Source organism: Lethenteron reissneri, chromosome 19 (genome assembly GCF_015708825.2).
Source record: "Lethenteron reissneri isolate LAM-NWPU_2019-01 chromosome 19, ASM1570882v1, whole genome shotgun sequence".
In the NCBI taxonomy this organism is placed as follows: Eukaryota; Metazoa; Chordata; class Hyperoartia; order Petromyzontiformes; family Petromyzontidae; genus Lethenteron; species Lethenteron reissneri.
This window is the reverse complement of record NC_083797.1, coordinates 896,562-922,629: the sequence shown is the minus strand read 5'-3', so window position 1 is coordinate 922,629 and position 26,068 is coordinate 896,562. Positions and strand designations below refer to the sequence as shown.

Genomic DNA, 26,068 nt, shown 5'->3' with positions numbered 1-26,068 from the left:
CGATATCCACGACCTTGGGAGGGATTGGTGGATATTGCAAATGTTCTGGTTATGAAATCGTTTATTGTTGTAGTATGTTTATGAATAAAAAAATGAAAGATACAAAACACGTTCACCTGGACTGTTGTTGATCTGCATGCTACGAAATGTTGTGAAATTAATTTAGAAGGCTGTCGGGCGGCAAATGGTCACAGCTCCAACACCGACGTCATAACTACACAATCGGACCCAACAGTAACCAATTATGAATCATATCGGCCTTGAGATCCTACGTGCAAGAACGAATTTGAGGCTTCCCCGTTATCACGGTGGCAAGATGTTAAAGCCCTCACCTGGTATACAGGTCGTGGGTTCAATCCCGATGCCTGTATATTTGGAGTTTGCGGTGTCTCTCTTCCCGTGGTCGTGGATTTTTCTCTGGGTCCTGCGGTCTTCCCTTCCACAGAAAGAACCAACATGGGTTTAATTGGCTGCTATAGATTTCCACGTGATAAACCACTTCGTCGAGTTCTCCTGTGGCCAGGTCGCTTCTGAAAAACAGCCATATATAGCTTGGTAGGCCTTACCTCTTACCTGGTAAAATAAAACTTTCAATCTTCTTTGACAGACCCGCGAACAAATTGGACGTTGAATGAGCAAGAGATAAGCATACTCGTGTACGTGACTTGACTTTATTGTGGGGGCGGGGGAAGTTTTCACACAAAATTCCTCCACAACTGTGCTAACGTTGCCACGACACCTGGGGCAAGGGGGGGTCAAAAGTGACCTCGTCATAACGGGAGTGGGGGGCAGCACGTGACGATGGCATCGTTTAAAAATAAAGCCACCCGCTTGTTACACGGACGGAGAGTGTCGCAATCCGACAACTACGGCTACGGTGGTCGGGTGGAAAAACAAAGCACGCACGGAATTTACAAAATACTATGGATTTGAAGCTCTCCTCCGCAGGTTCAGAGCGGTGTTATAACCACCCACGGCATCTCATCTGATGGCGGCTGAAACGCACACTTGCCGCTTGACTTCAATTTCAAATTATTTTGCTTTGCTGTACGGAATAACTAAAAGACAACACCGTGATGGAGGCAAGCGAGGAAGGCCTACACGACAATTCACAACGCTTAATTTAAAAGGGCTTTGGTCGAAAAAACGACGTGTAAAAAAGTTTAACCGTGCCTGCACCAGACAAAACACTCAGCCGATTTTGTCGTTTTACATTTTAATGCTGGGTAGGGTTTGGACAGGGAGGAGGGGATTGTAAAAAAAGATCTTTAGCGGTTAACTTCCTTCGGAGCTCGTTCCGGAGCTGCTGCTCTGGCACGGGCGAGCTCCGCTCCTCACCGTTCTGCGCCGACGTACCAGACATCTTTGCGGACGCGGGACAAGCAGAGCCACGTTTGTCCGCACCATTCCGGTTTCGCTACGGCCGCTAGCCAGCCAACGCTGCCATTTCTACGCTTCTGGTCATGAACTCTTGTTGTTGTTGTCGTCGTTGTAATGAGTGGCACTTGAATATAAATCCTGGGGAGGTGGGAGTGGTGGTGGTGGGCGGGGAGGCAGTGGTGGTTATCATCGACTGGTAAGGGACCCTTCCTCTTAAGGGCACCGGGGTGGCACGCACACGGGCAACACCGCACGGCACCCGCCGCCTTTGCTCCCCCCCCCGACGCTCCTCCTCCCTCAGGTGCTCGGTTTAGACTCCTCCAGCTTGGGCCTGGCAGGCAGAGGAGACACAGCGGTTTTCATCAGAACCACGATGGCATCATCATCGCCGCCACATCGCACGCAGGGCCCAGAGCGACAAGTGGGCGAGCAATAAACAGCACCATCAGAGTTGTTGTAGATGAGTTGACACGTTTGTTGAATCGAGCAAGGTTATTATTATTGTTACGATGAGAACTTGTGAAAGATAGGCGATGATGGGAGGGAATTCCACCGTGCGAAAGGAAGCAGAAAGAGACGTATGTATGAGACGTGGCGTGACCTGCGGTGTGGTGGTTTGAGCAGGTTAGCGAGTGGGTGGTTTGGTGAGAGTGTTGTTGACCTGCAGTGTGGGTGGTGGTGGTTGAACACAGCGAGGATGAGACGAAGGAGTCAGTGGGTGGAAAGTTTACAGGAGCAGTAACCTTGGTCTTGGTGGTAGCAGCGATAGAAGAGCAATAAGGAGGCGACTGACTGAACGCCCGCCGGTGAAAGGGCGCGACCCTCCGTACTACCATACCACCGTACCACTCACCCTTTAGCTTCGCCCGTCTCCGCACTGGGTTCTCTGGTCTGCTCGTCTTCTTTGGGCTCTGCAAAGGAAACCACCCCATGACACACGGACGCTGAGCGCGCAGCCACAACGTACCCGGGGACAAGCATCGCAACACGGCCATAGACACCACACGCGCGCGACGACAACCTGAGCAGGTTGTTGTCCTCTGCAATTAAAAATCCCTCGACCCATCCCGCGGACCATGACCGACACACGCACCGCGCGTGACCTTATAATTCCCCCATGCACGCCCCCCCCCCCTCACCTGGCTTCCTCTCATCCGCGACGGGGGCACTGGGCACCTCAGCCTTCTTCTCCTCCTCCACTTTGGGCCGCTTGATCTTCTTGTAGTTGGCGGCGTTCCTCCGGCCGCCCTCGCCCTCGTCCTCCGAGTCGGAGAACTCCTCGTCGCACGCGATGCGTTTGTCCGACGCGCGGACTTGCGTTGTTCCGACGAAAAGAGAAGAGCGTAAATTAAAACGACCTTGCCTGAGCCAGCCCATGAAGAGAGCCTCCCCCTCGCGCTGTGCTGCGATCCCAGCGGTGCCAGCTCGATACTCTCCAACCAGAGCCACCAGGCACAGCCCAGATCAAGGGCACTACTGCTGCGTGGCGATAGGAAGTGGCCGCGCGCGTGTGTGCGCACGTGTGCTTGTGTGCGTGTGTGTGCGCACGTGTGTGTGCGTGTGTGTGCGTGTGTGTTGGGAGCGTTTGTGCAGCGTTATAAACCCGGTGACCGGAGTTCGATTCCCGCTCATGCCCAACAAGTGACGGATTATCTGAACCGGTCCTGGTTCTCCCCTAGGTCAACTCAGCCTCAAATGAGTACCTGGTGCAGTGTGTAAACATCGCGACTGGGGAGACAAAAGTGGCCGGGCGTGGCGCCAGCCACCCACCCCCTTGTGCACCGTGCCGGCCTTCATAGGTGCTACTCGCGAACAGCGCTTGCCCCAACAGTCCATAAATCCGACAGGGGGGATATTTGTCTTTGTGCGAGTGTGAGACGCACTGGAGATTCGCTTGTTGGGGTCCTCCTCCTCCTCGCCGCTGTCCTCGGGTACCGCGTCCTCCGGGATGGCCTGCATCTGCACGCCGGGCGCGTGCGGGAGCATGCGCAGGTTCTCAAACAGCCGCTGCCTGCGGGCGGGAGAGGAACACAAGCTGAGCGGGGCTGGTGGGGGGCTGGTGGGAGGCTGGTGGGAGGCTGGTGGGGGTGGTGGTGGTGGGGGGTCCGCACTCGTCACAATGGGGGGGGGGGCAGTGGCCGCGGGACTCACTTGATCTTCTCCAGGTACTCGGGGGTGTTCTGGTTGGTCATGTTCGAGGGGCTGATGTGCAGCTTGAAGTCCGGCCCAAAGTACTCAAAGTAGTCGTTGTAGGGCAGCTCTGATGGGGGAGGAGGGTGTGGGGGGAACACGGGGGGGGGGGGGGGGGGGGGGATTCACCGCGCTGTCCACAATGCGCGCGCTGCTTTGATGACGACTGCCGAGCGTCGTGGCCGGGTCGTTCACAGCGAGGTTTTTGGTTTGCTTGCGTCGCAGGTAAAAGAGGAAATGCGATTGCAGCCCTTACTAATTGGCTGTGAGGTGGTGGCAGGTTTAATGACACATTTATATATTTACGCAATCAAACAAAAAATATATATCATGGATAATGGTCGCGAAAGCCTACATATTAAACTGCCACCCTTGCTGTTGTATTAATAAACGCTGCCACTGTAAGATGCCATACACAGGTTCCTCTCACTCGTCATGCACGGTGTAAATGTGGATTGCTCGCTAGATTTCTATTGTACATAGGACTGGTCGTCTATAATTGTACTTATTTTTCATGTTTATATTTCCCAGCTTTTATTCTCAACCTCTGCAACCTCCGTAAGCTCTCTCACTTCCCGTGTTACGTGCTCCCTACCTTCGCATCAGCCACTTTGGCCGCGTCGCCATTCAAAGAGAGCTCAATGGGCCATGCCACAAATAAACCGACTGACTTGACGGAAATGGTTTTGCCGCACGAACAGAAATGCTTACAGCGGTAGTACACATTGCAACGTTAAGCGTTTTGAGAAGTGAAGGGAGCTGCACACAGTGGTGTGACGGATCGCAGTGCAATAGACTCGCCATGCAGAAGTCGCAAGTTCGATTCTATCTCCTGGTGGCGGTTGTTGAAATGGTGCAAGATTTTTAACATGCCCTCCCTCTGCCTGTGTCCACCCAAACAGAATGGGATCACCAGTTAGTCGAACGATTCCTGCTCACGGCCAACACCAGTGACGATTATCTGAACCAGTAATGGCCTTCTCCTGGGTCGTCCACCTCAAACGAATACCCGTGCGATGTGTAAACATCACCAATTGAGAGACAAAGGCACGTTGGGCATGGTGCTGGACACCCACCCCTTTTCGTGTGTCGTGCCAGCTACTCGCTAACAGCACTCGCCCCCCAACAGTCTGTTAAGGCTGCACGGGGTGGGGGAGGGGGCTGTTGGAGGGGGTGGGGGGGGCACCGTTGGCGATGTCGCTGTCGAGAGCCACGGCCGTCTCGAAGGTCCAGCAGCGCGCCACGTTGCGGATGGTGTAGCCACCGCCGCCCAGCATCAGCAGCGGCAAGTTGAAGCTCTTCATGAAGTTGACGCACTTGGCGTGGCCTGCAGGGACGAGCGACGGACAAGAGGATGCGTTCTTTCGTGTTGAATTCATCAGAAGAAGAGTTCATCAGTGGAGTTGCCGAGCATAGGCACAAGGGCTCTGGAACCCCGAGCAGCCAGAATCAACATAGCGCTGGCAAAGTTGTAATGTCTAAGAGATTTTTACACGTTTCTTGAATCGAGTTACCAGCTGGTGAAACCAACTTTTGGCAGAGGACCTATTCGCACGATCTGTTCCTCTCCGGTGCTGCCGTTCGCCGGGAGGTTAAACCTGGGCACATCCCGCCCGCCCGCTCACCCTTGATGGTGAGGTTGAAGCAGCCGAGTCGGTCGCCGGTGAGCGAGTCGGCTCCACACTGCAGCACCACGGCGCTGGGCTGGTACATCTCCATCACCTTGGAGATCACCTGCGTGGCGAGGGGAGGGCGCGCACACCGCGTCCGAGTGAAGCTCACAGGAGCTGCGGTTTTTCCCGAGGCCGTTAAACGACAACCAGCATAAAATTATGACGATTTGGAACCGGTAATACGAAAGTCAGGAACCGCTCGCCGGGGGGCATGGGCCGATTTCACCACAAAAGCGAAAACCGATTGACCGGCGTCACCGCGTGAGGATGCGGAAAAAGGGCCACCCCCCAGCAGGCGGCGGACGGCTCACCGGCTTGAAGATGGCCTCGTAAGACTCGTCATCGATGCCGTCGCGCAGCGGGAAGTTCACCGCGTAATACTTGCCCTTCCCGGCGCCAATATCCTGTTGCGGGGTTGTGGTGGGGGTCACAGGTGCACGCAAGGTTAGCGAGAGCTGGCACGCGTTGTTAAAAACAGCAGTGGCTGAGCACAGGCCCAAAGGCTACAGTCTCACAAAGACACAAGATTTCCTCCCCACCCCACCCGTGTAGCCTTAACAGACTGTTGAGGTAAGTGCTGTTAGAGAGTAGCACAAACTATGAAGGCCGGAGCAGCAGACGAGGGAGTGGGTGGCCAGCACCACGCCCTGTCACTTTTGTCTCCCGAGTGGCGATGCTTACTACACACCGCATCAGGTACTCATTTGTGGCCGAGTCGACCTAGAGGGGAGGCCCAGGACCAAATCTTGACTTAAGGCTTTCGTGACTGCAGGAATTCATATTCTTTGGGTCTTTCGGTAAAGTCACGTAGATAGGTTCAAATAAAATAACAGGAAGAGCCTGATGACTAATGCTTGTATTGCGATCGAAACATCGTAGTTTTTTGTTATTTTCTTTGAACCTATCTACGCGACTTTACCGAAAGACCCAAAGAATAGGCCCAGCACCAGTTCAGATAATCGTCACTGCTGTTGGCCACGAGTGGGAATCCAACTCGGGTCGCATGGCTCGTAGTGCGGTGCGCTAACCGTCGTGCCACCGCTCCCACTAGCACAGAGAAGACGGGCAGGTGTGCGTGCGCATGCGTGCGATGGAAGGTCAGGTCGCCTCACCCGCAGATCTCCCGTGCCGGGGAAGTACTCCCCGTACTTGTGGAAGGACACGGTCATGACGCGGTCCGTGGTGTAGAACGCCTCTTCCACGCCATCCCCGTGGTGAATGTCGATGTCCACGTACAGCACGCGCTGGTGGTACCTGCACGCAAGCAGAGAGGCAAAGGTGCCCCACGTAGCGTTAAAAGACCGTTGAGGTAAGTGCTGTTAGTGAGTAGCACCTATGAAGGCCGGCATTGTGGCACACGAGGGGGTGGATGGCCAGCACCAAGCCCGGCTGACTTTGTCTCCCCATTGGTGGTGTTTACACTTCACACCAGGTACTCATTTGAGGCCGAGTCGACCTAGGGGAGGCCAAAGACCGGTTCATATAATTGGTACTATTATTGGTCATGAGAAGGAATCTAACTTGGGTTGCCAGGCTTCGTAGCGCAGCGCGCTAACCATTGCGCCGCCGTTACCCACATCGCAAACACATCGTGACACGCGTACAAACTAATTACATCTTACACAGCGTGCAATTAAACTATGAATATCACACGCAGTCACACCGGCAAATAATGACAAGGTGCGCACCCGCCGGCTCGTACAGACCGTACCCTCGCCGTTGCAGCTGCAGAAGTTGCGCGAAAAAAGTTCCGGCAGCAAAATCAACGTTGTGTTTTTTTTTACATGCTCAAGAGCTTGACTGTCCAACTCGCCTAACGATGTTAACGACAGAGAAGATGACGTGCGGGTCGGTCATCGGTGACTGGGCCGAGGACCTTCAAAACTCGCCACTTGACTTATGAACCTGGTTGAAACCCAGACTCAAACCAGAGTGTCGGGACCACCCGCCCCGCTGCCTCAACTATTCGTGTGAACCGTACGGCGTTGGCTGCCTGCACCCCCCCCCCCCCTCACTTGAGCAGCTCCAGGATGGCCAGCACGATGTCGTTGACGTAGCAGAAGCCCGAGGCCTCGGACTTCTTGGCGTGGTGCAGCCCGCCGCCCCAGTTGACGGCAATGTCCGTCTGCTGCTTGTTCAGCTTCACGGCGCCGGCTGGGACGGAGCAACGATCGCGCACGCACAATGTCCGGGCTCAACGCAAACATTTTCTTTGGTTCTTTCGGTAAAGTCACGTAGATAGAAAAATATAGATATAAAAAACCAAAAACTCACGACGTTTCTATCGCAACACAAGCGGTCGTCATCAGGCGGAGAGAAAATGGGGGTAAGCCTCTAACTTCAACTGTTTATAAAGGTTTAACATGGGGACAGCCCAAGTGTCAGAAGCAGTGGGGGCCAAGAGCCACGGAGCAGCATGAATGGACGAGCTAAAGTTGTGAGTGGGCGGGGCAAGAGGCGTGGAGCTCGTGCCGAGCGGTGTAGTCCAAGTGTGTCAGCAGCACGGGCGGGGCAGCTAATGTTAATGAGGGAGAAGACAAAGGGGGAGAGAGAGGGGGGAGATATAGGGGGAGAGAGAGGAGGAGAGAAGGGGGGTAGAGATAGGGAGAGAGAGGGGGGGTAGAGATAGGGAGCATTGCACCTCGCTCCACACACCCACACTGATGACGGTGGAGGTTGACAAGAAATCACAAATCAAGTCATGACCCAAAGTGGTTGAAGACATCTTTCCAATGATTGCTGAGTTTATAACCGTCTTCACGGTTGATATTGTGCCTGTGTCTATATATGTGGATGGCTTCACGAACAAATCTTTGTTGATAGCCAGTAGGCTTGCAAAGTACCATCGTTTTAGAGAAATCAATTTTGCGTGAGCCAGCCGCATTAAAATAATGATCAGCTACAGCAGAAGTATTGGTCCTACCGTGTATCAAATCCACCTTATGTTCACGAACACGGTCCGAGACATGTCGCTAAGTCTCCCCAATGTAACTGCTGCCGCAGAAAAAGCTTAGTTTGTAGACAAACTATTTATTTTTATTTTCAATCTACGTGACTTTATCGAAAGAACCAAAGAATGTGAATTCCTGCAGTCACGAAAGTTTTAAGTCAAAACGGAAACATTGTTTGTGTGTTTTAATAAACTGTTTGTGCTCGCCCTCACGGAGGAGATACAAAATGCATCCCAGTTGGTTACTGCATGCGGATTAAAATGTGTTCATGTGTGTGCACTGCTGTGTACTACAGCTGGTGCACAGACCAGTCAACTCATGGGCACCTGGGTCGGTCCTGTGACCTCCTACCAGCGGGCCTTCCGACACTTCACGTGGCCTCAAAAGTGCATCTAGCGTGGTGCAAGTGCCGTGATTAACGGCGGTTGACGTTGTACTGCTGTGAAGCTCACCCACAGAGCCGCCAGTGGACAGCTGGCAAAACTCGTAAAGGCCGTCAAACACCGGGCAATCTTCTCCCACATTAACTGCCACACACACAAAACAAATCGCAATGTTATGGACCGGTACAAATAATTATTTTGATACAGCATCATGCATGCAGATTGCATCGTTACCAACACTGGAGCAGACTCCGTATCACGCACCGATTTTACACGGAGGCAGGGGAAACAACAGGCAAGCACCAACAATTTCCCAAGCTTTGTGGTCCTATATTTGGATATTTTACCAACTTCATGACTGGGTTTTTATACATGAATTGATTTCGTAATATTTTAAACTTATTTTTTCTTTGTTTAATCATTTCATGAATCTAGTGCCATCGTAAAATGTGTGCAAAGATATGGGTGTGAGGATATGCACATAGCCAACACCAGTGACGATTATCTTAATGAGTTCTGGGCCTCCCCGAGGTCGACTCAGCCTCAAATGAGTACCTGGTGCAGTGTGTAAACATCGCATCAGGCCGGGCGAGGTGCTGGCCACCCACTCCCTCGTGTGAGTGCCGGCCTTCATAGGTGCTCCCTAACAGCACTTGCTATAGGGGGAATCTTTGTCTTTATGTGTGTGGCGTGCGTGTGCTGCGATGCTCACAGCGCTGCATCTGCTTGCTGTATTCGGACATGTTGTCCGGGCGGATGGAGCGCAGAAACTTGATGTAGTCGTCGCTGTGGTACTTGGTCATTTCCTCACTCGTGGCCTTGTGCGGCCTCTGCGAGAGGCCGAGCGACGACAGCATCGTCAGACACACGTGATGACGAGCGCGGGCACCACACGCGTACACACACAGAGCAAGCCACCACCACAACGGGCCCAGAACAGGCTCCGGGCGACAGCATGTCACATGCGACAATCACCCAAAATACATTTTGATGTTTTTCCACTAAGTTTACAACGAATGTTTCTTTTCCCTAAGTTTGTCCAAGTCAACCTTCATTCGAGTAAATGTATTGTATTTCATACTGTTTAAATGCACAAGCAGTCCCCGAGATATGAACGTCTGACTTGCGAACATCTGTAACTTGCAAACGAACCGCCATAAGATGTTATTGTTTTTAACCATCCGACTTGCGAATGTTCGATCGTACCTACGAACCGCGGAGGTATCTACTTATGAATGGGTCTCAGGGACTATCTGTACCGTCGGCTATGTTTTACATGTTCTGTTTAAGGCGACAGTGTTATTGATTAATGTTTTGAGCTTTTTGTTGTCAACATGAATGTTATGAGACCGCCGTGAAAGTTTGGCGACGGCTTGGCAAGACCTTCATCCAGCAGTGGAAAGATCAGGCCAGTTACGAATGGAGATCACCGCTACATTTACTGGCATACATTTATAAACAGAACGAAAGCCGCGACAATGCTGGAACGATGCGACAGTGTGGCCGTGACAAGCAGTGGCCAGCGCGGTATCTCCCAAAGATCGTTTATTGTTCCCGGTGTCCCACAAGCCCTGCACCCACTCACGTAGATTTCCATCTTGCGGTAGAGGCCATAGTTGAGCAGCAGGTTGTGGGTCATGCGAATGCGGTGTGGCTTCATGGGGTGACCTTGTCCATAGTAGTAGTTTCCGATGTCACCTGCACAGTGAGGGCGCGACGATTGCAACGCAAAAGAGGGCACCCATTAAGGTCTTTAAAACGGTAAAAGACAGGTTATCGGTTTGTCACACGGATAGTGATATCTCGAAAAAAGCATCACAGTTTTACATTTTTAACAGAGAAACAGAAAGGGAGCAACACACCGACTTCTTTGAAAGAACTGTATAATGTAATTTAATTTATAGATCAATAACAAATATAATAGGCAACGTTTTGGGCAATAGCCCATCTGCCTATGGATTGACTTTGCCACCCCCCCACTCCTGTTATGAAGACTGGCCATTGCCCTAAATGTTATCCAGCAGATAGTGTGTACCCTGGCTCACCAAGGAAAAGCTAGTACAGCAAGTGGACGAATGGCCATTTGTTCCTATTTGTGGGGGGACAGAGTACTCCCCCACGCAATGCGTGGGGTTTTCTCCGGGTGCTACGGTTTCCTCCTACTTGTCTTAACTCATTGGCAGCTTAAAATAAAAAGCCAATGAAGGATCCTCCTGACGAGTCCTACGCCTCTGAATGGCTTTTCTGGACAAACAAGTAAAATATTAGAGGTCGCGAAGTCATATCCTGGTTAGGGGTCGACTCAGCCCATCATCCCTTCCTCAGGGGTCGATAAAATATCAAGCACCTTGTGGGGCAATGAAGGGTGGTTGTTTTACGAATGGGCTTGCCTCTGCCATAGAAATGTGGATTTATTTTTCCCACCACTAGCCGTGCAGGGCTGTAAAAGGGGAGATTTGGAACACCGATGTCTGAAAGCTCATTCGAGCTGGAGGCAATCACCGGGCAGGAGGCAATCGTTGTGCTTTGTCTGGAAGACTTTGCTGTTTTTTTCTGGATTTTTCTGTTGCGCGTATTCACTTTAAGATGTTTTCTTATTCATGTTTTTGTTTGTTGCGGTTGCACCCGATTCAAGAGCCGCATGGCTCACGGTGCTATACCAAATAAATGAACTTAAAAAAAAATCACTGGGCAGGAGGAAATCACTCGAGGTCTTTTCATGAGCCGAGCACGGCTGCTGGCGAGAAGAATCGACTCTTGAGCCCCCCATTTTGAAACCAGGAAGCACAAAGGCCAGCCAATTAGCGCCGTGTTTATTATAACTTCCAACCCGCCGCCAGGGGGCACAGTTGATCCAGACAAAGACAAAACGATCGCTTAACGTATAATTATATATATACTTGTAAATATCTGTACGTTGCCTGAATATTTGGTTCGCATTTAAAAGACTCATCGATGTCGAAGATAATCAAACTATTCACGATACGTAACGCACATTGCAGATGGCGGCCGAACAAAGCAATGGAAATTCCACATTCTCTTGACGGGGGCTCGTCCATCCTTAGAATTTTTACTTCCTTCAAGAGTGTACATATAGTTGTTTAAAATCTTCACTTCCATAAAAATACCCACAGAAGAGTGACGAGACGCTGGGAGTGAGTCCTTATCGAGGGGATTCATCGTCGCGGACTTAACAAAGAGCTTCAATGGCTCTCAGCCTCTCTCTCACCTCGCATCCACCTCGCACACAAACTCAACCACCCCAAGCCGGCCGGGCCACTTATCCTGCCGCCCGCGAGCGGCTCCGCGAGTCGGAACGCGCCCACGGCCGCGTCGGACCTCGAAGCATCGCTCCGGGGGCGAGGCCGCGAGAGAGCGTGCTCGCGGCCTAGCCCAGCACTCGACGGCACCACCGGCCTCGGCTAGATTCCCCGCCGGGCTGGGTGCGAGGAGCGCGGCGGAGGCACCAGCGCCAATACGGGTCGCGGCTCGGTCTCGTATATTTTCGTTTCCCCTCGCCGCCGCCCACATCACCCACCCACCCGGCGCCCCATAAACTCGCGGGTGTGCGAGCGTGCGAGTGAGTTCACGGAGTGCGCGGAGGGGCGCGTCGCCATCGTTTTACCGTCGTAGTAGTAGCACACTTTTCTCTTCGCGCCGATGTGAGGGAACGCCATGTTGGTCCTGGGCAGAGTGACGTCACGGGACTAAGTCAGGGGTGGGGGGGGCTGCGGGGGGTAGGGGCGGGGCCAATGTTGGGGGGGGGCGGAGCGAGACGTCTCCCCCAATGTCTCATTATTGACTTAAAGCTTTCGTGACTACAGGAATTCATATTCTTGGGTCTTTCGGTAAAGCCACGTAGATAGGTTTGTTATCTTCTTTGAACCTATCTACGTGACTTTACCGAAAGACCCAAGAATATGTCTCAGTATTCACAATTTAGGTTTTTTTGGGGTTAGATCTCGTAAATATATGTGTCGCTGAAACCCGCCACCACCCGACACAGCCAATTAGTAATGTTTGTCACTTACAGAACGTGCCAATTCGTTACTAATACAGCACACCGGTGTTGGAGAGTATAAACCCACTGCAACTTTTACAATCTGATTATCGTGACGTTACTTATTTCTCGATGTAAAGCTTTCGTGACTGCAGGGATTCATATTCTTGGTTCTTTTGGTAAAGTCACGTAGAAGGGAAATAATGAAATAATAAAATAAAACAATTAAATTATCACGACGTTTCGATTGCAACACAAGCAATCATCATCAGGTGTGGAAACCACAAGAAAATTAGAAAAAAGTGGCGGTTTTTCAAATTTTCTTGCTGTGGTTTTCACACCTGATGATTGCTTGTGTTGCAATCGACATGTCGTGATAATTTTATTGTTTTATTATTTCCCTTCTACGTGACTTTACCGAAAGAACCAATAATGTTACTTATTTCGTTAAAGATTTCAAATTAACTAAAGCAGAAAACTCAAATCCCTCCCCCTTATCTGCCCCGCCTCATAATAAACAAACGGTATTAATTTGTTTCACACATCCCATCAGCCACGCGGCCTTCTGGCAGTGCGGACTTCATCAGCGGCGTTTTTTCCTGGTGCGGGACGGGCAGAAACCCTGGACCAGTTTCGACATTCAGAGTCTCATCAGCAGCAGCCGCGCTTGCTGAAACCAATCACGACTGCATTATTTGGTGATGCTGCTGCTGCGTTGGCAGTCGTGCACGAGCACAACTCACAACATTCATCAGAAACACTGAGGCCTTAAATGGGAGAAACTAAAACATTATCTAATTGTATAACTCGCTCGAATTGCAGTCAGGGTGACCGATACCCCAGCACTCACCGATTCAGTCGTCACTCGCTCACCAGTCGCCTCCCTGTCACTCTTCTGTCGCTACGACAAGGTCACTTGCTCCCATGATCACTAGTCTCGTCCACACCGCAGGTCACAACAACTCACCCACTCACTCATCCACTCACCCAATCACCCACCTACTCACCCCACCGCAGGTCACAACAACACACTCACCCACTCACTCATCCACTCACCCAATCACCCACCTACTCACCCACTCACCACACTGCAGGTCACAACACACTCACCCCCTCACCCACTACTCACACACTCACCACACTGCAGGTCACAACACACTCGCCCACTCACTCATCCATCATTGCCCTACTCACCCACCCACCCACTCACCACACTGCAGGTCACAACACACTCGCCCACTCACTCATCCATCATTGCCCTACTCACCCATTCACCCACCCATGCACTCACTCACCCACTCACCACACTGCAGGTCACAACACGTCTCTCTCCACGTGTTCCCTCGCTCCGCTCTGGAATCCCCTTCTCCTATCGCTCAACCCAGGACGCGCGTCACCTCCCGTTGTATGACACCTTCAGCCGTGCCGTTTGCTGCTGGCCGCTTGGCGTTGTGAGCGCTCGTGCAGGTGAGAGGGGAATCATTGTGGAGTCAGCGGACCGGGAGGGCTTGCGATGACGTTGATGGGGGTGGGGGTCTACATCCAGCAGTGGATTGACCATGGCTACTGCTGCTGATTAACAACCAACGCAGGCGACTTAACACCAAACAGGGTTTATTAACAAGTGTGCCTCTTCCTTTCGTTACGCAGCAATCGTCTGATAATATCTATCGTTACGCAACAGTTACAGGTAAAAGATTATTACATTTAGATATTAGTCTAAATCCCAATAGCCATGAATGAATGTTTTTTATTTTTTTGTTTAATCCACCTCCCCTTGTTCACAGGCCGACAATTATCAAAACGCACAACGAGATCCTCGCTCGCAGCAGCAGCAGCCTTCTTCATCAATGGACTCAGACTGCGGCTGTCATTTTTCCCCACTGCAGACCAAACCCACGCCATATTTCTCAAGTCAGTACGACTAAGTCTATTATCAAACCTGTGCAGTATCCTGTGATACAGCTCAGTGTACTGTGATTGAGTGGGTGGGTGAATGAGAAATTGAATGAGCGGGTGGGTGAATCGGTAAGTGAATGAGTGGGTGGGTGAATCGGTAAGTGAATGAACAGATGGGTGGGTAGGTGAGTGGTAGGGTCACCACCTTTCCCACTGCAGGCCAAATCCAGGACGTCACAAACTGTGCGGTGTCCTCTCGGGGTAGAGTTCTACAGAACACCGGCACCACCAGATCTCGGTGCTCATCAACGCCCTACCCACCCACCAGAACGCAGCCCGGGAATTGGCATCTGCTGTTGGTGGCGGGAGTTTTTATTTGGCTAGCTAAGGCCCACTAAGCTATGTAGCTCTTTTTCAGAAGCGACCTGGCCACAAATGAGAGCCCAACAATTTGGCTTATCATCGTGTGTAAATGCACAGCAGCCAAATACACACACACAAATACTAAACGCTGTTGATTCTAAATGTGGAGGGAAAAACCGGAGGACACGGAGAAAAATGTACGCGACCACGGGGAGAACATGAAAACTCCAAAAATACAACAGGCGTCAGGGTTGGGATCAAACCCACGACCTCCTGTTTGCCAGGCGAGGTAGTTAACATCTCGCCACCGTGGCGATTGATGAGTACCGAGATCTGGTGGTACCGGTGTTGGCGTGTTGAACTTTACCGCAGGCCGGCGGAGTTTGCGATAATCGATCTCGTGCCGAGTGAGCGACTTATCCGGGTTGCCGTCGATAGCGGAAATGGTGGAAATCCTGGGTGCTCGTCAAATTGTCGATGTAAAACGCTTCATTCGTGGGGGAGGGGAGCCTGGAATCGCCTAAATTAAGTGGTGAAAATAAAACAAAGTTAGAGATGCAAATCACCGGCGACCGGGCTGAGTTACCGTCGACTAGCTCGACTCGAGAAGCCGGTTCCAGTCTCGGATGGGTCCCGAGGCTGGGCGGCTGAAACGCCACTTGAAGAACCTTCGCCGTTCCCAGTTCTGCGTCTCGAACGCGACCATTCCCAAACCCTCGCCTCCTCCCCTCCGCTCCTCCCTCGCCCCCTTCCCCTGCGCGTCACCCGGCCACCCCCCAACCCACGGGTCGAGTTGAACGAAGACAGACGGAGAAGATCCCACGCCCACCACGCCGAGCGGGAGCAGCGCGAGGCAGCGGAGACGGGGTCAGGTGATGTCTTTGTGCCGCGGGGGCCGGTGGAGATTCCTCACCACGCACTTCACCATCCACTCGATCCCCTCGTTCACGCCGTCCCTGTGAAGGCAAAGACCGCCCCCCCCCAGCCCCCATGTAGCCTTAACGGACTGTATGGGGCAAGTGCTGCTAGCAAGTAACAGCGCCGATCAAGGCCGGCACGCGACGGGGTGAGTTGGCCAGCACCACGCCCGGCCACCTTTATATCCAGGTACTCATTTTAGGCTGAGTCGACCTAGGGGAGGCCCATGACGGGTTCAGATAATCGTCACTGGCGTTGGCCGTGAGCGGGTATCGAACTCGGGTGGCCGGGGTTTTTAGCGTGGCGCGCTAACTGCTATGCCACCGCTCCCTCCCTGCGCACACGTACGCACACGCACGCACATGCACATGCCTGCACACACACAAAGAGACAAAGGTTCCCAGTGTAGCTCACACAGGATGTCGGTGCAAGAGCAGCATTTGTTAAGGCCGTGATGGGGCGCGGTGGTGTGGCTAACACCACGCCCGGCCGCCGTTGTCTCCCCAGTGCTGGTGTTTACAGGGGTGGCGAGGAGGCAGGCGTCATGCTCACCCGGTGAGCGCCGAGCTGGGCTGCACCAGGCAGTCCCTCTTTCCGATCTTGGTGGCGGAGTCGCTGAACGCCGTCTTGATGTCGGGCACCGTGAGGCAGCCCTGCAGCCGCAGCAGCCACAACAACCACAAGAACAACAACAATCACCACAACAATCACAACAACCACGACAATAACCACAGCAATCACAACAACCACGACAATAACCACAGCAATCACAACAACAATCACAACAACCACACCAACCCGGAGGAAACCCATGCGGAGAACAGAGGGAGAGAATTTACAAACTCCCCACATTTCCTCGCAAAGACAAAGATCCCCTGTATAGCCTTAGCAGACTTTTGGGGCAAGTGCTGTTAGCGAGAAGCCCCTATAATGGCCACACATACTCTGGCAAACATAGTCACTCACTCATACTCTCGCCGATACACATTCACACACACACACTCACTGTGCACAATAGGGGAACACACAAAACTCCACGCAAAAAGTCACCCGTGGTCGGGAATTGAACCCAGGTGCTTCTGGCTGCGAGGCTGGAGCATTGCCACAGGCAGGGGAGGCCACCTACCTCCATGTCCTGCTTGTTGGCCAGCACCAACAGGGGCACCCCCTCCAGCGCCTCGCTGCTAACCATCTTGTCTGCACGCCACACACCGTTACCACCACCGGCATCACGCACAGCCTTTACCCACGCAGGCCGGCACGGCGCACGATTGGCTGGGTGGCCAAAGCCACGCCCGGCCGCCTCGGTCTCCCCAGTGCTCATCGTGTTGAACGCACACCGCACTGCGTACTCATTTCAAGTCGAGTCGACCTCGGGGAGGAAAATAGAAAAGGTTCAAATATTCACTGCCACCGTTGTTGGTCACTGCCACCGTAATTGGGCGTGAGCGGGAGTGGAACCCCGGGTTGCCGGGTTCATAGCGCGGTGAGCCAACCACTCAGCTGTACAGCTCTTTTTCAGACGCGACCTAACCCCAAATGATAGCTTCAAGTGGCGTATCATATCAAAATATATAGCAGCCACATATGGAGGGAGAAATGGGAAGACCCAGAGAAAAATCCACGCCAACATGAGAGAGAGACGCAAACTCCAAATATACAGCAGCAGGCGTCAGGATCGGGATGGAACCCATGACCTCCTGCATACCAGGCGAGGTAGTTAACATCTCGCCATCGTGGCGCCCCTCAGACAAACACACACAGGCGCACAGACACACATACGCACACACAGACGCACAGATACACAGAAGCACAGACACACACACGCACACACAGACACACACACAGAAGCACACACAGACACACACACACACACACAGAAGCACAGACACACACACGCACACACAGACACACACACAGAAGCACAGACACACACACGCACACACAGACACACACACAGAAGCACAGACACACACACGCACACACAGACACACACACAGAAGCACACACAGACACACACACGCACACACAGAAGCACAGACACACACACAGAACCACAGACACATACACACAGAAGCACAGACAGACACACGCACACACAGAAGCACAGACACACACACGCACAAAGATATCCCCCGAGTAGCCTTCAACAGAATGTTGAGGCGGGTTGCGCTAATGGGCCCTCCGTTGATTTTAGGCGATTAAACATGAAAGCGAAGAATGGAACGCGTGCGGCAGGCAGCCTACGGCTCCGGCGGCGCAGCAGGGCCGGGATGCCCAAGTCCCGGTGCGTGGGCCGCCGCCAGCGCCGGGGCGAGCGTGGTCGGGGACAGACCGAAAGCGTCCGTCTCTCTCTCTCGAGGCAGCGGCGCGCCGCGGGCGCTCGTACCGAACGCGTCCCTCGACTCCACGAGGCGCCCTTCGTCCACGGAGTCGATCAGGTAGATGACGCCGTGGCACTCGGCAAAATACTGCATGCGCACGGACGCACGCATGCATGCGCATGGACAAACGGACGCAGATTCGCATATACAGCCTCCATGAGTGAGGATATTTGTGTGTGTGGTGAGTGCGTGTGGTGAGTGCGTGTGGTGAGTGCGTGTGGTGAGTGCGTGTGGTGAGTGCGTGTGGTGAGTGTGTGTGGTGAGTGCGTGTGGTGAGTGTGTGTGGCGAGTACGTGTGGTGAGTGCGTGTGGTGAGTGCGTGTGGTGAGTGCGTGTGGCGAGTGCGTGTGGTGAGTGTGTGTGGCGAGTACGTGTGGTGAGTGCGTGTGGTGAGTGCGTGTGGTGAGTGCGTGTGGTGAGTGCGTGTGGCGAGTGCGTGTGGTGAGTGTGTGTGGCGAGTACGTGTGGTGAGTGCGTGTGGTGAGTGCGTGTGGTGAGTGCGTGTGGTGAGTGCGTGTGGTGAGTGTGTGTGGCGAGTACGTGTGGTGAGTGCGTGTGGTGAGTGCGTGTGGTGAGTGCGTGTGGCGAGTGCGTGTGGCGAGTGCGTGTGGCGAGTGCGTGTGGTGAGTGTGTGGTGAGACGCGTGGTGAGTGTGTGTGGTGAGTCTGTGGTGAGTGCGTGTGGTGTGTGGTGAGTGCCTGTGGTGAGTGCGTGGTGAGTGTGTGGTGAGTGTGTGGTGAGTGCGTGGTGTGTGTGGTGAGTGTGTGGTGAGTGCGTGTGGTGAGTGTGTGGTGAGTGCGTGTGGTGAGTGCGTGTGGTCAGTCTGTGGTGAGTGCGTGTGGTGTGTGTGGTGAGTGTGTGGTGAGTGCGTGTGGTGAGTGCGTGTGGTGAGTGTGTGGTGAGTGCGTGTGGTGAGTGCGGAGTGCGTGTGGTCAGTCTGTGGTGAGTGCGTGTGATCAGTCTGTGGTGAGTGCATGTGGTGTGTGTGGTGAGTGTGTGGTGTGTGTGTGTGGTGAGTGCGTGTGGTGAGTGCGTGTGGTGAGTGTGTGGTGAGTGCGTGCGGTGAGTGCGGAGTGCGTGTGGTCAGTCTGTGGTGAGTGCGTGTGGTGAGTGCGTGTGGTGTGTGTGGTGAGTGTGTGGTGAGTGTGTGTGGTGAGTGCGTGTGGTCAGTCTGTGGTGAGTGTGTGTGGTGAGTGTGTGGTGAGTGCGTGTGGTCAGTCTGTGGTGAGTGCGTGTGGTGAGTGCGTGTGGTGAGTGTGTGGTGAGTGTGTGGTGAGTGTGTGTGGTGAGTGCGTGTGGTCAGTCTGTGGTGAGTGTGTGTGGTGAGTGTGTGGTGAGTGCGTGTGGTCAGTCTGTGGTGAGTGCGTGTGGTGAGTGCGTGTGGTGAGTGCGTGTGGTGAGTGTGTGTGGTGAGTGTGTGGTGAGTGCGTGTGGTCAGTCTGTGGTGAGTGCGTGTGGTGAGTGCGTGTGGTGAGTGCGTGTGGTGAGTGTGTGTGGTGAGTGTGTGTGGTGAGTGTGTGGTGAGTGCGTGTGGTCAGTCTGTGGTGAGTGTGTGTGGTGAGTGTGTGTGGTGAGTGTGTGGTGAGTGCGTGTGGTGAGTGCGTGGTGTGTGTGGTGAGTGTGTGTGGTGAGTGTGTGGTGAGTGTGTGGTGAGTGTGTGGTGAGTGCGTGTGGTGAGTGTGTGGCGAGTGTGTGTGGTGAGTGTGTGGTGAGTGCGTGTGGTGAGTGCGTGGTGTGTGTGGTGAGTGTGTGTGGTGAGTGTGTGGTGAGTGTGTGGTGAGTGCGTGTGGTGAGTGCGTGTGGTGTGTGGTGAGTGTGTGTGGTGAGTGCGTGGTGAGACGCGTGGTGAGTGCGTGTGGTGAGTGTGTGGTGAGTGTGTGTGGTGAGTGTGTGGTGAGTGTGTGGTGAGTGTGTGTGGTGAGTGCGTGTGGTGTGTGTGGTGAGTGTGTGGTGAGTGCGTGTGGTGAGTGGTGTGGTGAGTGCGTGTGGTGAGTGTGTGTGGTGAGTGCGTGTGGTGTGTGTGGTGAGTGTGTGGTGAGTGTGTGGTGAGTGTGTGGTGAGTGCGTGTGGTCAGTCTGTGGTGAGTGTGTGTGGTGAGTGTGTGGTGAGTGCGTGTGGTGAGTGCGTGGTGTGTGTGGTGAGTGTGTGTGGTGAGTGTGTGGTGAGTGTGTGGTGAGTGTGTGGTGAGTGCGTGTGGTGAGTGTGTGGCGAGTGTGTGTGGTGAGTGTGTGGTGAGTGCGTGTGGTGAGTGCGTGGTGTGTGTGGTGAGTGTGTGTGGTGAGTGTGTGGTGAGTGTGTGGTGAGTGCGTGTGGTGAGTGCGTGTGGTGTGTGGTGAGTGTGTGTGGTGAGTGCGTGGTGAGACGCGTGGTGAGTGCGTGTGGTGAGTGTGTGGTGAGTGTGTGTGGTGAGTGTGTGGTGAGTGTGTGGTGAGTGTGTGTGGTGAGTGCGTGTGGTGTGTGTGGTGAGTGTGTGGTGAGTGCGTGTGGTGAGTGTGTGGTGAGTGTGTGTGGTGAGTGCGTGTGGTGTGTGTGGTGAGTGCGTGTGGTGTGTGTGGTGAGTGTGTGGTGAGTGTGTGGTGAGTGCGTGTGGTGAGTGCGTGTGGTGAGCACCGTGCTGACCTCACCTTGTCCCACAGTGACTGGAGCTCCTCCTGACCGCCCAGGTCCCAGAACATGAGACGCACGGAGCCCACGTCGATCGTCCCGACTGCGCACACCAAAGATCCCCCGTATAGCCTTAACAGACTGTTGGGGCAAGTGCTGTTAGCGAGCACCTATTAAGGCCGGCACGGCACACGAGGGGGTGGGCGACCAGCACCACGCCCGGCCGCCTTTGTCTCCCCAGCGGTGATGTTTACTACACACTGCACCAGGTACTCATTTTAGACCGAGTGGAACTAGAGGCGGCCCAAAACTGGTTCAAATAATTGTCACCGGTGTTGGTCGCCGTGAGTGGGAATGGAACTGGGGTCGCCGGGTTCGTAGCGCACCCTACATTTAAAACCCTTTCCGTCAGAACCGCTTGTCGTTGTGTTCAGTTTGTCCTTCCTCCGCACCCCCGATTAGCGCGGTCGGCTACGTACGGCGCGAAAGAAGTTCAACACACGTACGGTGTAAGTTTATGTGGTGTGTGGTGAGTGGCATGGGGCAAGTGGAGTGTGGTGAGTGGTGAGCGGTGAGCGTGGTGAGTGGTGAGTGGTGAGGGGGAGTTACTGTTGAGTCCCACGGTGGTGGTGATCTTGGACAGGTTCATGGCTTTGTAGTTCTTGCTGAATCGAGTCTTGGTCTGCTCCAGGAACGTCTGCCAACAAACACAGAGGAGCCCCTCGATCCACACCCGCTCAAGACTCCCGTGAACCACGTGACTCCCGTGTGACCACCCCCACTCTGAGCCCCTCCCCTCTCCCCGCCCACTGTGAAAACAGACGCCGCTCCTCCTCCTCCACGCAGCTCCCTGCTGCTCGCTCCTCCCTTCTCACCTCTCCCTACCTCCCCCCTCTCACCACCACCACCAGCAACCCTCTCTTCATCGCCGTTCATCTTGGCCGGGTCATCCCTCCTCCCCTTCCTCCTCCTCCTGGAGACTTTTTTTTAGAACGCATCTACCGCATAAAGCCAGGGGATAACCTCTCGTGCATTAGTCACAATCCACTGGAAGCCGGGCCTTTGTCATAACCGCATGTGACATTACGTGTTGTGACCCAAGCACCATTGCCCGAAACGTCGCCCATGATATTTGTTTTTTATTTTAAGACAGAGATACCCCAAACGGCCTTAACAGACTGTTAAGGGGCAAGTGCTGTTAGCCAGTAGCAGCACCGGTGAAGGCCGGCACTGTGGCACACGAGGGAGTGGATGGGTGGCCGCCGGTGTCGCCCGAGCGGCGATGTTTACCACACGCCGCAGCGGGCACTCCGTTGAGGCCGAGTCGACCTAGGGGAGGCCCAGGGACGGTGTTGGCCGCGAGCGACAATCGAACTGGGGTCGCTGCTGGGTTCGTCGCTAACCGCTGCGCCACCGCTCCCCCAGGGTTGTTCCTGACGGCACTCACGGTCTTGCCCGCGTTGTCCAGGCCCAGGATGAGCACGCAGTACTCGTCCTTCTTGAACATGTACTTCCACAAGCCCGACAGCAGCGTGTACATCTCGGGGCTGCTGCTGCTCCTGCTGCTGCTCCTGCTGCTGCTCCTGCTGCTGCTGTTCCTCCTGCTGCTGTAGCTCCTGCTGCTGCTCCTGCTGCTGCTCCTGCTGCTGCTGTTCCTCCTGCTGCTGTAGCTCCTGCTGCTGCTCCTGCTGCTGCTCCTGCTGCTGCTGTTCCTCCTGCTGCTGTAGCTCCTGCTGCTGCTCCTGCTGCTGCTCCTGCTGCTGCACCGCCACGCGCACAAAGACAAAGATCCCCCGTGTAGCCTGCAGGCGAGTAGCACGGCGCGCGAACAGAATGCCCGGCCGCCTTTGTCTCCCCAGCGTTAATGTTTGCGTTAAGTGCCTGTCGTCGTTTCCGCGCCCCTCCGCTGAGCACGGTTGGCTACGTACGGTGCGCAAGAAGTTCAACGCACAGTGGCTACGCGCACACAGCGCAAGGTGAGGGTTTAAAGCTGAGTCGACCTAGGGGAGGGCCAGGGCCAGCTTAGATCGAGGTCACCGGTGTCGGCCGTGAGTGGGGATCGAACTCGGGTGGCCGGATTAGAAGTGCGGCGCGCTAACCACTGCACCACCGCTCCCACCCACACATACAAAGATCCCCCGTATAGCCTCGACAGACTTTTGGGGCAAGTGCCGTTAGCGAGTGACACCTATGAAGGCCGGCCCGGTACACGAGGGGGTGGGGGGTGGCCAGCCCCACGCCCGACCGCCTTTGTCTCCCCGGTGGCGATGTTTTACACACCGCACCAAGCACTCATTCGAGGCCAAGCCGACCTACACGCGCGCACACAAAACAAACGCACATTTCACTTGGTCAAGGCCGCTCTTCCTCCTCAGACGTGGCGTCCCATCCCTCACATCACCGTGACCAGCGCCGCCGCCGTCACCATCAGCTGACTCGCCACCACCAGCACCACCAGCACCACCACCAGCACCACCAGCAGCACCACCAGCACCACCAGCACCACCACCAGCACCACCACCAGCAGCAGCAGCTCGAGACGTGGTGGTGGTGGTGGTTGTTGTGAGCGCTCCACGTGGAAGCGCTTCCAGGTCGTGAGCCGCGTCCGGTGACGCGACCCAGCGGGGGAGTTGGCGCGCCCCCTGCAGGCGCCGTCACGAACACTCAACAACAACAACAACCGCCATTCGCCACCAAGTGGCGGTGACGTCACCACGACGCTTGTGCCAGGCCATGTGCACCTTGAGGCCACGTGAAGTGTCGAACGCCCGCTGGCAGGAGGTCACGGGGCAGACCCAGGTGCCACGGGTCGATTGACTGACATGACTGAGATGACTGGCTGATGCACCACCTGTGCCCCCGAATGTGCCAACTTGTTGTGCTTTAGCCACCCGGCGTTCCGCTCGTTGTTGTGAGTGTCGCTCCTGCGCCCTCCGTTGTTGCTGGAGGGCGACTGCCTCCAACTGCCCAGTAGCGTCCTTCACGAGCCTCCTCCACAGAGGCCGATCTTGACACCGCTGGTACCAGTCATCGGCAAGTCGACTCAGCTCCACGTCCTCCTGTACCACATCACTCCATCTCTTATCCAGCCCGTGCCGCGCCAATTTAGCCCCCTCGATCCGGCCGAACAAAAGCTGTTTGGGCATGCAGTGGCTGGGCATGCGGGCTACATGACCCAGCCAACGCAGCCTTGCCTGCCGGAGGAGCTCACCGATGGGACTTTACCCAGATCTTTCAAGGATTTGTGAGCTCCTCACACAATCCAGCCTCGTTAAACCCAGAATGGATCGTAGGCAGGCCAGCCTAAATGTTTCCAACCGGCGAAGATGATCCATTAGGGGGGTCCACGTTTCGCAAACGTAGAGAATGGAGAGAATGACTGTGGCCAAGAAGACTTGAAGCTTCGTGCAGAGCGACAGACCAGGTAGCTTCCACACAGCGTTACGCAACCGATGAAAAGATATTGTCGCTCGACTGATTCGGAGTGAGACCTCTGATGTTAAACTGGAGCCGGTCATAAGCACACTGCCCAGGTATGGGAAACTCTACACTCTCTCCACTACTGCCCCATCACCGATGGGGAGTTGTGGGGGTGGAGTGTCCGATGGTACAAAATACCAAGGCAGGTGTTTAGTTTTGGTGGGGCTGATGGTAAGGCCCCACCTCTTAGTGGCACGGTCCAGTCTCAGCAGCAGCGTCTCCAACTCCTCCTCTGAATGAGCAGCTATTACCAAATCATCGGCATACACAACGTGGTTGACCAATAGGGAGCCATCCCTTGATCGCACCCGGGCATCGATCAGCCTCCCATTATATCTGTAGCAAATGGAGATTCCCCCGGTACAGCTATTGAAGGCTTCACGAATTACGTGGTCAAAATAGATGTTAAATAATGTGGGAGCCAGAGGACATCCCTGTCGCACCCCAAGGTGTATAGGGAAAGGCTCTGACTCCGGGCCACGTAGTTTAACCCGGGCCCGCCCACCATCATGAAGGTCCTCAATGATCGTGAGCAGAGGGTCAGGGACTCCGAAAGCACGAAGAACAACCCAGAGCCCTTGCCTACAGAGGCTATCATAGGCCTTGACCAGGTCAATAATGCAGAGATGTAGGTCTTGTTGAAATTCCCTACACCTCTGCTGTAGCAGACTAACTGAAAATATGGCATCTGTGCAGGACCGCCCTTTCCTGAAAGCGCATTGGGGCTCCGCAAGCCTCTCCTCAGCGTGCCTAGCAAGGCGATGTTGAATAATCCTTGCCAGGACCTTTCCCGGCACACTGAGGAGTGAGATGCCCCTGTAGTTGTTACAGTCTGTACCATGGCATCCTTCCAATCCAGCGGAACCCGTCCAGCGGTCCAGACTCTTGTTATGATGTCATATAGGGCAGTATGTGCACAAACGCCACCCTCCGTCAGCATTTCGCTTGGAAGATCATCTCTGCCCGGTGCCTTTCCTGGTCTCAGATCGCCTTCAGTACTTCCTCAACAGATGGCACCTCAGCCAGCCACTCACAGGGGGTGACCTCTTCCAATATTTTAGGCACCGCAGCCTCAGCAGGGTTATCCCCACTTTCTGCCATGATGTTTTCCTGGCTGAGGGATTTCCCCTCCCCCAGGACCTCACAGAAATGCTCAGCAAATCTGCAAATCTGTTCCTGGGGGTCGGAGATTGGATCACCGTTTTTCCCCCTAATGATGGTAAGAGTTGTGGCGCTGCAGGTTACTTTTTTGATGGAGTTAAATAATGATTTGTGATCGCGGGCCACTGAGGCAGACTCCATCTCCTCAGCAACCTGCGACCACCACCCATCCTTGCAGCGCCTTACGGCTCTCCGAACCTCCGAGCGAAGGCTGCGGTAAGCCTCTTCATTCTCTGACGTGGGATGCTGTAGGCGATGAGAGTGGGCCTGTCGCTTTTCTCAACTATCCTGAACACTTCCTCTGTCAGCCAGAGTCTCTGGGGAGGTCTGGACTGCGTACCCAAAGCAGCCATTGCAGCTGCATGAGTCACAGTCCTAAACCTCGCCCATTTACCCTCGACTTCAGGAGGAGTGGGGGACGATGCCAATCCCAGCTGCAAGCGATCATGAAATTCTCGCTTGCAACTTTCATCAACAATGTAACAATGTAACTGTGTAATAAAGTAACAATGTAATTATGTAACGATGTAATAATGCAATTATGTAATTATGTAACTTGGAGTAAGTGGGAGATGGTGTAACACAACACTGTGTCTACTCGGGGTGACACAACGTGAAGGATCTTCACCATCAAGATTCCAACAGTCGGAATCATCGTCGTCATCATCATCACGGTCACCAG

General features: G+C 54.2%; 2 protein-coding genes across 6 annotated transcripts; both read right to left on the bottom strand.

The window, feature by feature from the left end:
- Window positions 1-657: 657 nt before the first annotated feature.
- Window positions 658-12,303, bottom strand: LOC133344113 (histone deacetylase 1). The gene is made up of 14 exons (XM_061554092.1): window positions 12,203-12,303; window positions 10,163-10,275; window positions 9,290-9,407; window positions 8,647-8,721; window positions 7,259-7,397; window positions 6,356-6,497; window positions 5,555-5,647; window positions 5,196-5,304; window positions 4,757-4,897; window positions 3,532-3,640; window positions 3,264-3,391; window positions 2,520-2,693; window positions 2,234-2,291; window positions 658-1,711 (listed from the first exon to the last, which is right to left on the bottom strand). Exons 1-14 carry the CDS (start codon window positions 12,252-12,254, stop codon window positions 1,678-1,680), a joined length of 1,485 nt encoding a protein of 494 aa, XP_061410076.1. The 5' UTR covers window positions 12,255-12,303; the 3' UTR covers window positions 658-1,677.
- A 1,871-nt stretch (window positions 12,304-14,174) lies between these two features.
- On the bottom strand, window positions 14,175-23,797 carry ARFRP1 (ADP ribosylation factor related protein 1). 5 transcript variants are annotated; one of them, XM_061554123.1, is made up of 8 exons: window positions 23,087-23,782; window positions 22,193-22,505; window positions 21,355-21,442; window positions 20,766-20,848; window positions 18,147-18,228; window positions 16,884-16,954; window positions 16,310-16,410; window positions 14,175-15,795 (listed from the first exon to the last, which is right to left on the bottom strand). In XM_061554123.1, exons 2-8 carry the CDS (start codon window positions 22,283-22,285, stop codon window positions 15,708-15,710), a joined length of 606 nt encoding a protein of 201 aa, XP_061410107.1. In that variant the 5' UTR covers window positions 22,286-22,505; window positions 23,087-23,782; the 3' UTR covers window positions 14,175-15,707. The 5 variants fall into 5 exon arrangements, with proteins under 5 accessions (XP_061410107.1, XP_061410108.1, XP_061410109.1 ...); XM_061554124.1 differs by having other exon boundaries at window positions 22,193-22,502; XM_061554125.1 differs by having other exon boundaries at window positions 22,193-22,493.
- Between the last annotated feature and the right edge of the window lie 2,271 nt (window positions 23,798-26,068).

Coding starts and splice junctions, on each gene's coding strand:
- LOC133344113 (XM_061554092.1), bottom strand. CDS start 12,254: ATGGCGTTCCCTCACATCGGCGCGAAGAGAAAAGTGTGCTACTACTAC. Junction 9,408..10,162: donor ACCGCAAGATGGAAATCTAC/GTGAGTGGGTGC, acceptor GGCCTCTCGCAG/AGGCCGCACAAGGCCACGAG. Junction 2,292..2,519: donor CGCGGATGAGAGGAAGCCAG/GTGAGGGGGGGG, acceptor TTTCCTTTGCAG/AGCCCAAAGAAGACGAGCAG.
- ARFRP1 (XM_061554123.1), bottom strand. CDS start 22,285: ATGTACACGCTGCTGTCGGGCTTGTGGAAGTACATGTTCAAGAAGGAC. Junction 20,849..21,354: donor CACCACCGTGGGACTCAACA/GTAACTCCCCCT, acceptor TGGTGTGCGCAG/TCGGGACGATCGACGTGGGC. Junction 18,229..20,765: donor TCCAGTCACTGTGGGACAAG/GTGAGGTCAGCA, acceptor GTGCGCATGCAG/TATTTTGCCGAGTGCCACGG.